General features: G+C 46.1%; 1 protein-coding gene across 3 annotated transcripts in view; it reads right to left on the reverse strand.

The window, feature by feature from the left end:
- Positions 1-694: 694 nt before the first annotated feature.
- The window catches only part of CEP19 (centrosomal protein 19), a 129,066-nt gene continuing 115,161 nt past the window's right edge, over positions 695-14,599 (reverse strand). For all 3 annotated transcript variants that reach the window (XM_078665760.1, XM_078665761.1, XM_078665762.1), the window contains exon 4: positions 695-4,420. In XM_078665760.1, coding sequence (XP_078521886.1) covers positions 4,059-4,420 — 362 coding nt within the window. In that variant the 3' untranslated portion in view covers positions 695-4,058. The remainder of the gene's footprint in view (positions 4,421-14,599) is intronic.

The raw sequence follows: 14,599 nt of genomic DNA on the forward strand, positions 1-14,599 counted from the left end.
AGTGGTAAAGCCGTAGGCCCCACACACAAACCTCAACTCTATCTGGGATAAGCACTTCTGCCCCGTGGAGCCCCTGAATGGACAGGACAGCAATTCAACTTAAAACGACTACTTTAAAACAAATAATACTTCGGTATTTCACCTTCGTTTCAATGGATGAACAGTATTCCAGGCGCACTCATGCTTACGTTAGACAACAGTGCCACCACGTGGCCATCGTAATTTACGGGCACAATTCCATAACTGTTGAAAGACTCCCGACCTGAAAAGCGGCGTTATGCCACCAACTAGCCGCTCAGTCTTTCTCTCCATTCGGCGTTAAGTAGAGAAAAGCTGCGTCGTGCACGAAGGGATTCCAGATTGGTTCTGACTGGGTGGTACTCCCTCCCAGCTCAATTCCCAGTGTTTTTCAAGAATGGTTTTTTAAAGGGAAAACTGTTTCTTCACACTACCGATTTACAGAGCTTTGTGCTAATGTCATGCCTCCCCAAGTGCAGGTAAGTTTGGTGAAAGGAAAACGTTAGTCTTAGAACTGTGAGTGTGACAAATGTGGGAACAGGTAGTGTTCCATTTGTGCTCAAATAAAGAAAACTCACCAAAAGCTATTTGGTCTCTTGATAACCCTCTCAAAACCCAATCAACCCTGGAATTTGGATTTCACAACCGACTTATCACCATAACAAAAACGCATTCCTTTTCTGGTTGTTGACTTTTAAAAAAAAATCAAATATGCACATTTCTTCTGCTACACAACATACCTAACCTCCACAATTGGTCATGCTATTTATGAGGGATTCTTTGAGATTACATGGATTACCATTTAAATTTGTAACTGATAGAGCATCCCGATTCATCTCCAAATTCTGGAACGTTCTGCGACAGTGATAGGGCACAGTCACATTTAAACCAAACAGTCATCATCCCAAACAAATGGTCAGATTTAGAGAAGCAATCAATCTTTGGGACAATATCTCCGCTGATATACTATGAACCAACAACCAACAGTCGTATAACTGGTTACCCGTAGCCGAACACGCATATAACAACTTGTTGCATTCATCTCTTTGCAATTTTCCATGTAAATCCCTGTTTGGCTTTCATGCACAACTATGTGCAGATATTTCCATACAAATCTCTGACCTTCAGTTACTGTCATCAATCTGTACTATTCAAGCTAATACTCTACTTCACCTATAACAGGTCAAAACAAATCGCCATCGGCAAAAGGTGCCAAATACAAGGAAGGACATTTTGGTTATCAGCTCTATTTTTGTCACTGTCCGGTTTTGATTCCACATTGACATTCCGTTTGCAAGTCTATTTCAATACCCAGATTGGCAGGGACAGGTAGCAGTAGCTCTAGGGCTCCCAAAGGGCAGGACAGTCTACCCTGTGATCGCGTCTTCAGAGTAAAGCATGCACTATTACCCAGTAGCTCCCACTGTATCGGTTATAAAGGATGAGTCCCGAAAAATTGAGGTGGTTTCTGCACTAGATTCAAGGAATGTGAAAGATCAATTGCAGAGTTTAATCTTTTGTTCACGTCCCCAGATTAGTGGATTCCTTTGAAAAATAATACTTGAAAAACTAGCACCAGCAAGGTGGATCGAAAGGGAGTACTCGCAGGAATCAGCATGGTACTAAGGGTTTGAGTGCTCCTACACAAAGACGTGTGGGACACCTTCCTTTAATTCTGGGATGGACCACACCTTGGCAGCTGGGGGTCGATGAGTAGCAGGCCAGTCTGGGGCAAAGGTGAGACTTCAGGGCTTAGACAGGCAGCGGCACTATTTAAATAAAATAAAGGCTTAAGGTAAATGCCTGCCAACTTTCCCAGTTGTGCTGTGTTCTGCTTGCCACGTAGTTAGTTCACTGTTTCCCATTCCCCACATTCGTTATTTTTCCCTTCTGTGTTCCTCAGTTACCTAACCATTTGCATATCATGCTGACATTGAATTGCATTTTGGATTTGTCGTATTGCTGTGCTTTTCCATATTCCCTTCCCAGAAGAGTCCTAATCTCTCATCTGATTCTCTGATTTACTATCTTCATCCCGCTTGGCTTAGCCTTAGTGTGGCCCCTAATTTCGAAGCTGGTGAGTATACTCGTTTGTTATTGTATCATTGTGAATCGTTTGTGCCTTTCACCTGTACTAAAACACTAAAAGTGTTCTCTTTGATTAGTGAGTCAATTCTGTTACCAGAGAACGTCAGTATATAATTGTTTTGCAACTAGAGACGTAATACCTAAGAGAGCTATCCTCAAGAAGACCTGGGGAATCTGTGAGGTTCTTGCGCCCTCTCATCCCAGTTCCCTTTCCATCTAGTATTTGGCTTTGTCTGGTCTGTTTTCCTTGCCATGGACGAAGCCACTTTCAGGGGAGAGGGGCAAATTGCTATTAAAACTTGTCAGACAACACAAACACAACCCTTGCCAATCTGACAGTCAATTGAGATGGCAGCAGATAAAGTGATTTCGCCAAATCCAGAGTTTGTAAGACGCAGGCAAATTAAACCCACGCTTTCCCTAATTTGTAGGACTTTCTGTTGTAACACATCATTTACTCACATCATTCTACAAGATCTTTTACAACAGTTTTGGTATACAAGGTTGATCATGTATCAAAATCCCTTAGAGCAGTGGTTCCTAACTTGTCCGAGGATGCATGGGGGTCAGCACGGCCTACTCAGGCGTAACTGTTTTACAAAATTAAATAATATTAAAATGACAAAATTAGATTTTTTTCAACTATGTACGAGTAAAGAAGCAAAATTGAAAATGTGAAAACTTTTTCTAAATTGGATTGCGAATTACACAAAATATTTTTATATTTGAATTGTTTGGTGTACATTGTTTTTTGTGTTTTTATATTGTTTTGAGGTTCAAATCATAGAATTTGCTTAAGCCAGGGGTCCCTGGCTTCCAATAATGATTCAGCGGGGGTCAATACAAGTCAAAAAGTTCAGTATCGCTACTCTAGAGAATAAATGAATAATTCCTTAAATAATGTAGAATTTTGTTTTTGCTCTTATTTGATGCATCCTAATATTTTCCTTATTTGATACAGCTTAATATTTTGCATGGAACATAATCAATTATAATCATATCTTTCTATCCCTTCTTAGTAGCCTGGACTTGAAGAGGATGTGTATCAAAGAGGGTCTCCTGACCTTTTGCATGGATAAACCGTTGGATGTCATGTAACCTTGTGTTCTGATTAGTCAAGGTATTGGCATCAATAAAAAAAACTGATATATAAGAGAAGGTATGTCCTTATTGTTGAAGCACAGACTTTTCTATGCATCTTGTCAAATGAATAATATACGAATATACTGTCTGTGGCTTTAGGACATAGAAAGTAGGTTGCTCACTGGAACAGGAATTGTTTCATACAACTCATCTCATGTTGACAGATGTAGCAATCATGTGAGTGGTCTTCAAGTAATAGTTCAATTTAAGAGAGAAAGTAAAAGCTACATTTCAAATGAAAACTGGTCTACAGTTCCTTGGCTTCCGAATGAGGTTCATTCCCATCAGGGTATGTACGCAAAAACGGAAACACTCACCCCCTGAGAAGGAGCATTTACACACAGCACTGCTCACAGCTAATTTTGAAGTACCTTCCTGAAGGCAGGCGACGTTTAAGGGATGTTAGCATCAGCTTCACTGAAGGGAAAACAAGCTCAATGCAGCAAACACGCTCGCTCATTGCAGCTAGCTGTAAGGACAAGGGATGTTATGGCACAGGAAGGTGCAAAGGGTTACTCTCTCGTGATAGAGGAATAACTGAAGATTCGGTTCTAATTGGCAGACCCACGTCTGCAAATACATGGTAACTGTTGGAAGAACACTTTTTGGAAGGCAGAACGTAAGAGTGGTTAGATAAAACGGGCAGGCAAAGCACGCGCAGATTTCGAATGGGGAACATCCGCGCTTCTTTCTTTCCAAGCTGGATAAAAAGCTTGAAAGTTTAGTAGGTGATTAAGACTACAAATTCCATAAAACTTCCCTCAGCCTATGCTAGCTTCCAGTCACCAGCTATCGTCTTTGTAGAGTCCTTAGACATTATCGTCAGATTCAGCATCCCATTCACACTCTTCAAGCTGCCCATCCTGTGGGAACTCCACTTCTACATTGTATTTGAACTCAGGGTCTTCCTTTCTCTTGCGGTTCTTCTCAAATGTTTCATCCATCAGACTCTTCCGTTTAGCTAGTTCTTTATCACCCAACTTGTTCAGGTCTTCATCTGGGTCAAGTGTGGTCTCCCGCTTAATATCCTCAAGGGTCTGAGACAGGTCCTGTCCCTTCAGGTGACCCCTTAGGACGGAAAACAGCTTCTCCAACTGATGCAGTGAGACCCCCTCAAGATAACACTTGTGTCGTGGGTTGTTCTTCAGCTGTTCTGCAGCCCTATTACAATCTGAAAAGGAGAAACAGAGAGTTATCAAACATTATTCTGGTCCAGTTTCCTCCCAACATACCAAAATTACAATGCACAACACTCATAGGTGCACTCACACAACTCCTAGTGCCTCGTTCATGCCCAGAATAATGTTTATAGGTAATCCAAACTCCAAATATACATTGGAGTAGATTAAATGTCTTTAAAGCTTTACTGGAGAACCAAAATGTATAAATTATTTTAAAAAGCAGCGCACTCTGTAATTGTGGTTGTGTGAACTAGGAAGTAAATCAAATAATTTAATTATTTTTTACCTCCTTGCTTGTCAGGGGAACCAGGTTAATGTGATCAACCTCAAGCTGACAATAGGTTCCACCGCCAGCATGTTACGGTTGTTGTCCGTTGGGAAGGAAGTAATGCAATGTTTCACATGTAACTCCCAATGGGTTTGCACAACAGATCATTTAAAAAAGAAAGGTGTCAAAGATCTTCACCCAGTAAGACTCCTGTATAGCAGCCTACTGGATCAAGCGGTCAACACAATGCCTTGGCCAACACAGAATGATGCCACAATGTTTGTAAGAGGGTACTGACGCATCCAGACAGCACACAACCAGTCATATGTATAAACCCATATCAGTTACTTCAGAAGGGCTATGCCCTACTTAGAGATCTGCAACTGAAGTCTTTAGCGTCTATTGCTGCTTCCTTGGGAGTTCCATATTCTGTCAGTCCGGTTGAATAATAGACAGTAAGGTGACTCCAGTGCCTCCTCTTTGGGAACAGCTCTCTTGCTCCTGTTTACCTGCTGTTCTAGTCGGTTCCATTTTCTGTATGCCCGATCGAATATGTGTGAAGTATCTGTGCCTCTGTCCTTTGCCTTTTTCCGGCAGACATCAGCTTCCAGGATCTGTGCTTGCTCACTAACACTCAGTTACTACAATTACCCTGCTGAACGACAGACCACCGATATTAATGCTTTACTATCAAGTAGTCTCATGGGTAAGTAAAAAAAAAAAAATCTACACCTAGTCAGGAGTTTGATTTGCTTAGCGGATAAGTAGGTTTCTTGTTTTTTCAAAAGTATTTTTATTGGCATTTCTTTGTAAAACATTGAAAAAGGGATGACATTGCGACAATCCCGCGCATCTCCCACGCAGGGGTAAGCTATGAAAGTGGCCCACATTCAACCCACCACACCGTACCAAACTCAGTTCAACCAGGCCCCAGGCACATCAGCTAGGGTTCTAATAGGTGCAATCCTGGCAAAGAGGTGCGCCTCCCGGCTCGCTGGGTAAATGCACAACCAGTGGCAGGTAGGCCAGACCCCTGCAGTGCCAACCAACCAAAGTCTGATCGGAATTGTCCATCATAAAGTCAACAACTATCCTCTCAAGGCAGGTCAAAGGCAACTACCTCGTGTGGCACCCTGGTGGGGTTCGCCATGAAGAAGCGGTAAGCGGGGTACACAGAAATGATAACAAATTAAGAAACCCCCCACAATCCTCCCCCTCCCCGTGGTGGTAGCAACTCATAGGAACTAAAGGTAGGGCGCACAATATGAGCAGATCACAGTTGAAACAAGTGGAGGGCTCTTACACTAGCAGGACACACTGCGGAAGGCAGTCCTTTGGAGATGAAAGCAACCAAGGGGCCCCAGCGGAATTCAAAATTCTTAAAGTCGTCTAGGAATATGTCGGCCATTCTTTCCATACTTAATCTACTACGAAGAGCTGTGATTACTTGAAGCTTCTCTGCCTATATTTCAAAGCTAGATCCCTTCCCAAGCATGCCATTGTCATATGGGACCTGCTGAATGAAAAGAACCCCGATTTGGTTTTTATAACCAAAACTTGGCTGAATGACACTAACGCCCCAGACCTGGCCAATGCATTACCTAGTAACTACAAAATTATCAAACAAGACAGAGTTGGAAGCTGGGGAGGGTGCTATTATATTTTAAGACCACCTGACTTGTCTTTCGGTGCAGGTAACCTCCTACAATGAACATCAAGTTCTCCCTTTTCAATTACTCCACGAAGGCCTCACCATACTAGCAGGAACAGTAATTTATAACCCCCCCTGGCCAACAAGTCAATTTTAGCACTAAATTACTCACCCAACTTCTACCAACTTGCCTAAAATACAATAACTACTTGGTAATCAGAGATTTTAATATGCACTATGAGAAAAGAGACACTCTAGCAGTCTCCCAACTGGAGAGTGATATGAGGATCCTTAATCTTAAACAGTGGATAGAGGGACCGACCCATAGAGCTGGGCATACGCTCGATCTACTCTTCTCTAACATCGAAGCCACAGACATTCATGAGACCTTGCCATTACTTTGGACATATCACTCCCTCATAGTCTTCACACTGGGTTTACCCATTAAACCAATGAAATCCAGGGTAACCCATCAGATTTCTAACCGAGCCTGGAGGCAAGTTAACAAATGCACCTTTGAAGCACATTTTTCAAATACTAATATAGAGTTCTCAGATGACACCACAGTATGTGCAGATACAGCCACTCTTGAAACTGAGATTCATCAAACGCTAGACAAACTGGCCCCTATTCGGAAATCCCGGAAACGGCCTCATACGGAAAAATGGTACACCCCACAATTAAAAAGCCTCAAGAGGGAGTGCCAGAAACTTGAACATCTATGGAGACGGCTCAAAAACGAAGCAAACAAACTAAATTATATGCTCAAATTGAGATCCTATAATCTTTCAACAAAAAAATTACTATTTCCAGCGCATCAATGAGAGCTGCAATTCAGCCAAAGAACTTTTTAGAATTGTTAAGGAACTCAATAAGCCGTCTAGCACAACTTCAACGCTTACCCCTTCGGTAGAGGCCTGTGAAAGAATTAGTGCTTTTTTCACCGAAAAAATTAGAAAGATCTACACCACCTTCAGTCCCCAGAGTTCCCATAGTACAACCAATGTAACCAATACAGCCCCGCCCACTCCCTATCCGGAAGTTACACCAACCCTGGGCAGCTTTGAGCCCCTCACAGTTGATGAGGTTCTGAAAGCTATGAGTACAGTAAAATCAGGTTCCCCGTTGGACCCCTGCCCCCATTTCGTCTTCTTAAAGATTGCCTCCACGCTCTGCCTCCTGATCACCCAGCTTTTTAATAAATCCCTAAGAACTGCCATCTTCCCGGACTTATGGAAACATGCCTCAGTGATTCCCCTCTTGAAAAAAGCTGGGACGGACGTCCTTAACCCCGAAAATTACCGCCCCATCTCTCAGCTCCCTTACCTTTCTAAGGTCTTAGAGAAATTGGTAAATGGTCAGCTGACTAAATATCTGGAAACAAACCATCTCCTTGATCCCTCCCAGACAGGGTTCAGAGCCAACAACAGCACTGAGGCAACGCTGCTGGCTGTGTCGGACAGTGTCAGATCATGCACCGACCAAGGAGGGGCGGTGGCTCTGATACTGTTGGACCTGTCTGCAGCGTTCTACACGGTCTCCCACAACACCCTGTTGAACATCCTTTATGAAAAAGGAGTTCACTCTACTGCCCTAAGCTGGTTACATTCATTTCTGAGTAACCGTACACAAGCAGTGCATATGGGCCAATTTCATTCCAAACCCAATCCCATCGGTTGCGGGGTCCCTCAAGGTGCCTCATTAAGCCCCACCCTCTTCAATGTCTATATGTCATCACTAGCTAAAATTGGGAGGAAGTGGGGCATTGGCATCTGCTCCTATGCGGATGACACGCAACTGATGGTGGCCCTGGACGAAAAACTAGATATCACCAAATCAAAACTGCATAACTGTCTTTCTGAAATGGCCCAGTGGATGCACACACATTGCCTGAAACTGAACGCCGGCAAATCCGAAATCCTATTGTTCGGCGGCGCTACACGAGTGTGGGACGCCACCTGGTGGCCACTCACCTTAGGCAAGGCCCCCACCCCAAAACAATTCGCAAAAAACCTGGGTATTATTATAGATGACGCCCTGACCATGAAGGATCATGTGCAATCCCTCTGTGGCAAAGGCTTCGCTATCCTCAAGCTTTTAGCCAGACTGTTCTCATGGATACCGCTGGACTGCAGACGCTCGGTAACACAAGCTTTGCTGGTCAGTCTTATGGACTATGGCAATGCCTTATTTGTAGGCATGAATGAACATCTATTCACACGCCTACAAGTACTGCAGAATGCAGCAGCTAAACTTGTCTGCAATAAGGGAAAGTTTGATTCCGCCTCAGACTGCTTAAAGAAATTGCATTGGCTGCCGATGCGCCAGAGAGCAGTTTTCAAACTACTCAGCCATACTCATAGAACTCTCTACAAAACAGGCCCTAGAATACTTCAGGAAAAGATCGAATTTTATGTTCCCACGAGAAACTTACGATCCCTTCAATCAGCCCTCGCCAGAACAAGACACATTAATAAAGCAAGGACAGGAGGTCGCTCATTTTCTTACCTAGCAGCAAAGTGGTGGAACAAGCTTCCTCAAGACTTAAGACATACCTCTAACTATCTTCAGTTCCGGAAAAAATAAAAAACACATCTATTCCCCAAACCTTAAGTATCAGCATACTAGCGCCAGGTTGGCAGATTTATCAGTTCTAGCATCAGCGCCTTGATATCCCTTGGGATGAGTGTTGCGCTTTACAAATAACATAAAATAAAATAAAATAAAATAAATAGCCTCCTCCAAAGGCGCGAGTGCCAAAGAGAGATGGCCGGTGCTTCCCTTTGTTTCCATGCAGCAGCGAGGGTGAGCTTGGCAGCCCCTATACTGAGCCACATGATCCTCTTGTCCGCCCTAGTTTGAAGGTCGAGAGTAGGATCACGGAGACCCAGAAGGGTAGTGGCTATCGAGGTAGGAATGGGGTACCCCAGCATCTCCTTGATGTGGGCCAGAATTTCCTCCCAAAATGGGCGGATGATAGGGCAATCCCACCATATGTGCTGGAAGTCTCCCAAAAGGCCACACCCCCTCCAGCATCTATCCGAAGTGTCGGGGAATATCTGTCGCAGTTTGGCAGGGTACAAGTACCAATCCATCATGGTTTTCATGTGTGCCTCCCTTAGTTCCACAGAGTGGTTAAACTTAGCTATGTCCGACCATAAGTGTGTCCATTCCGTGTCAGGAATATCCCGTTGGAGCACCCCCTCCCACATGGACATGTAGCGAGGCCCAGGAGAAACGGCAGTGGAAAGAAGGAACCCATGTATAAATGTGATAGCACCCTTCATGGAGGAGGATTTGGTCAGAAAGGCTTCAAATTTGGTGAGGGGACGTGTAGCTGCTTCTCTCACCTGGGGGTTAGTGCCCAGTGTAGTAGCTGTGCGTGGTGGTAGCGTTCGGTCTCCTGAAGAATGCCATGATATTGGATATGATAGACCGAATCCTGACAAGAACTGCTTTAAGCATTATGGGAAATGGTACCATCAATTGCAGAGAACTGCCACAGGCTCTCGTTTCGCTCCCTCTAATTCCGGACTCTTTATGGTCTGGTATAAGAGGGAGTATGCCTCCGGCAGAGCTGCCTCCCGAAGGAGCAAATACATTATATTCTGGGGGAGGTACATAGATGATATCATTTGCCTTTGGGCAGGCTCCAGTGAATTACTATAGATGACGCCCTGACCATGAAGGATCGTGTGCAATCCCTCTGTGGCAAAGGCTTCGCTATCCTTAAGCTTTTAGCCAGACTGTTCTCATGGATACCGCTGGACTGCAGACGCTCGGTAACACAAGCTTTGCTGGTCAGTCTTATGGACTATGGCAATGCCTTATTTGTAGGCATGAATGAACATCTATTCACACGCCTACAAGTACTGCAGAATGCAGCAGCTAAACTTGTCTGCAATAAGGGAAAGTTTGATTCCGCCTCGGACTGCTTAAAGAAATTGCATTGGCTGCCGATGCGCCAGAGAGCAGTTTTCAAACTACTCAGCCATACTCATAGAGCTCTCTACAAAACAGGCCCTAGAATACTTCAGGAAAAGATCGAATTTTATGTTCCCACGAGAAACTTACGATCCCTTCAATCAGCCCTCGCCAGAACAAGACACATTAATAAAGCAAGGACAGGAGGTCGCTCATTTTCTTACCTAGCAGCAAAGTGGTGGAACGAGCTTCCTCAAGACTTAAGACATACCTCTAACTATCTAAAATCAAAATCCTGAAAGAGGGCAGGATGGTGCCCACGGAACTGGATGCCTGCAGGATCTCTTGCTTTGCGCAGGATTTGTTCCTTAATCTGGAAGTCATGGACGCAAACCAGTATGTCCGGTGGTGGGGCCTGTGCCCCCCTTGGCAGGCCAACCCTGTGGACCCTGTCCAGTTTGAGCTCAAAGTCATCCCCCTCACCCAGGACCTGACGGAACAGCGCCAAAACGTAGTCTCAGAGGCTTTACCCCTCACCCTTCCAGGGCACAGCTCTAATCCTGATGTTGTTTCTCCACGAGCGGTTTTCCAAGTCTTCCGCATGCACTTGTAAATCCAGATTTTGCTCCGGTGCCCACATCATGCTCCTCCAGAGTGAGGAGAGCTGGGAGCGTATCTCCAGGATGTCCTCGTTGATAGCCGCAAAGAGTTCCATCATGAATGCCTTGGTGGCTGGGGCCTCCTCGTCGGCCTGATGTGTCGCCTGCGCCGTTGCCTGCTGGGGGCTCCCATTACCCGACTTCGGCATCACGTCCTTGACGACCCTGTCTTTCTTGCCCCTAATGCCAGCCATGTCGGGGGCACCCTGTGTACACGGCCTTGGCACTGTGATACCCAATAGGAGGGGGTTCTAGGCAGTGGGGCTCCCTGCTGTAGCACTAGCTTTGTGGCCCACCTGCACTGTCGGTGCTCTTGGTGCTCCTCTTCCCTCCGTCTTAGTCGCCACTGCACTGGGGGGCCCTACGGCCGATGATAGGGCAAGCTCAGGATGTCAATATCCCCCCGCAGACCCACTTTCCGCTCCAGTTGCCAGGGCTCCCTGTCCGCGGTCAATTGGCAGTCGCCGGACCCCCCCCTCGTCGGTGGTCACTCCGCGAGGATCCAAACCACTCGGTGCCTCGCCACCTCGAGGTCGCAGGGGGGGAGGAGGAGCCCGCCTTCGGGGTCAAGTTTGCGGCCTACCTCTCTGCGCTGTGTCCTGGGCCCTCAACCGCCTTCGGTCCTCTGGAGACAAGGACCCCGCTCCTTTCAGGTGCTCCGCTGCTGGTGCCACACAGTTTCTGCCCGGGGGGCCCGCTAGGGAAAGTGCTGGAGGGGCCTTCCGTGTGCTGCTAGGCCTCAGGTAGTCCCCTCGGATCTAGGGTACTTGCGCCTCCCTCGTAAAACGATAGGCCGGTACTTCGCATCACACCCTCCATGGCGATCGTAGGGATTGTCGCCGGTCCCTCTGATGCGGCTGAGCCAGGCTGCAGGCGGCTCCGGACCCCCTGGGCCCCTCTCCCCGTCACTCTGCCGTGTCGCTGCAGGTCCGCCTCTCCTCTGGCCGGCTCCCTGTCCACACCGCTGCCGCCAGGCCTGCCCGCCTACAGCGCCGCCGAGCCGTTGCAGACTCCGCTCTCACTGGGTCCTGGAGAGCTATCACGGCCCTCCAGCGGTAGGCCTCAGGGTCGCTGGGCGCGTCTCGATTGCGGAGGCTTCTCGCCAGCTGCCGGGCCTACAGGCCGCACCCACCACTACGGACAGCCTCCAACGCTCACAGGGCGCCCCTGAGCCAGCAGGCCGCAGAATCCACTCGGCCCGGGGTGTGCAGGCCCTTGGTCGCTATCGGCCCCTCTCAGGCACGAGTCGCTATCTCCGACTCCGGATGGGCGCAAGTCAGTATGGCATGCTAGGGGTCCGCTCCGGCGCCGCCCAGGCTCCGGCCGAGCCTCGACGTGGATCCCCGGCCGCCCGGCCCACAGGAAGGGTATCCCTGTCACCAGCTGCCTGAGGCGATCAATCGTCGCCCCCTCCGGTGTATGGATGGGCACCAGGAGACGCGTAATCCACGCTACAAGCCGGGCGGAGCGGGAGGAACACGTCCTACACCGCCGCCATCTTGGGGGTTTCTTGTTTTAATCCTTTGTCTATCTGCCAATACACTTAGTGATCAATATCAATAAAATGGTGTCCAGAGCTATTATGACTTGTTTTCTTGCTCGACAATAAAGTCACTGGCTGTGCACAACACTAAGATACTACATTCAACAGGACCTCCTTGCTGTACTCTGACTAGCATGCCGTTATTTAGTTTGCTCCCACATTAAGTCAAGTGGCCATTTGTGTGTTATACACCTTTGCTTTCACTAAACTGGGAAACAATATTGTTGGGAGCTAAATTCAAAGTGGTGCTAATCCATCTGTACCCATGGTCTGGAGGTAAATGAACTATACTAATTTGAAGTATATATGTAGGCTGCGTATGCTTGTGCTCACCTATCCTGACATTTCATAACAAATTCCGCCTTAACCCAAGGAGCTTGCAAATCCAGATACCTTTGGTCATGTGTCTTCCCCCCAATGCTGATATAGCTTGTTCTTTATGAGGCAACCAGAAGCATAGGAGCAGGTCACTGGAAACAGAGTATTATTGTCAGTATTTAAACTATCCACCCCCTCAGATTGCTGCATATCAATTTTGAAGGTTATGTGAAAGTTTTTACATTTGTATTCAAATCTCGACTCTCGGCTGGGCATTCCCTCCCTCGGGTTTCACTGGGGATCGCTTGTATAGGGAATTAAAATATATCTTCCAGAATTCGCCTTGTACCCAGAAACTGCATTGTATTTTAGGGGTTGTGCAAGCTGGTTGGGAGATACATAGTAACACATCATGTGCAGAGAGAGGTTTGATTGCCATCCCCACCTTCACACCACTGAAGTTCCTGCTTTGATGTACCAATTCTACTAGAGGTACTAATAAATACGACACAAATTAGGATTTCAATCCGGTTAGGCCCTGCAGTTAATCCTGGGCTTTGTAGAGCGTCTGATAAAATATCACAAGCCAGCCGTTATATGATCAGAGACCGACTGGTACCAACTGCGCAGCGAATAGAGAATTGCATATCGACATCTGCTTTTTGCCTTATCATGGGCCAACCATTGAAGATGCTAAGTTTTAGCACTGGCCCACCAATAATAATTATACTTTTAAATCAACCGCCCATATATCTTGTATCCCATTTGTAGATAATGTTCGAAACAGTTCTGCGCTGCTGACCTTATGGTATAGCATCAGAAAAGCTCTTGCTGGATGATATTGCGAAACACATGTTGGCTGATGCTGTGAAATTTTAACTCCTTGACAATTAGAAACGTGAACTGGGTTGTCTTGAAGCTTTGAATGACAGCTAATGAGAAAAGGGAAATGCCTATCAATAATAATATATTTTAACAGCTATCAACAAAAACTGTTCGTGAGTGTGAAAAGTGAAGCTTGCCAATACAACAGAGGCTGAAAAGGTAAGTATATATGAATATGGAAAAGTAACTGGATTGGAACATATCTGCATCGCTAAAAGATACCATTTAATACTGCAATTCTATTGTATGAAACTGAAGTGTGCACCTCACTGCTCTTTGAAGTACAGGTGCTTTTAGTTTAGCAAATACCACGAGCAAGAATGGCCATTCATGACACAGTCCTCTTTTGACTGCACATCAGTTAGGCAGCACCCAATTCACAAATATATTTTTATGCAATATTTGAACGAAACTTTTATGACTCTAAGGAATACCTAGTGCACAAGTTACTTACCTTCGGTAACGATATATCTGTAAGAAACAGTAGTTAGTATTAGATTCATTACCTTAGAATAGCCCCAGGCGTCAGACTGGATCCGGAAAGTTTTGCGTAGCAGGAACCCCTGCACGTCGGTAGGCGTCGTCCGCTGCTCCGCATCCGTCATCGGCGTCGTTGGCGACTTGATGACGTCATCGGAGTACCTAGACACCGCCCGCGCGCGCTGACGTCAGTTCTTATACACAGCTTTTTCGCGCCAGAAACGCAGAGACATGATAAAAACCAACACTAGTGCCATGAAACTAGGGCCCTAGAAGGGATGAACCTTAACCCTAGATATCGGTTCGCAGAACGGGGAAGATGGGTGGGGTGGTAAGGAATCCAAGACTTACTACTGTTTCTTACAGATACATCGTTACCGAAGGTAAGTAACTTGTGCATCTGAAAGAAACGGGTTAGTATTAGATTCCTTACCTTAGAAT

Source organism: Lissotriton helveticus, chromosome 11, assembly GCF_964261635.1.
Source record: "Lissotriton helveticus chromosome 11, aLisHel1.1, whole genome shotgun sequence".
Classification (NCBI taxonomy): domain Eukaryota; kingdom Metazoa; phylum Chordata; class Amphibia; order Caudata; family Salamandridae; genus Lissotriton; species Lissotriton helveticus.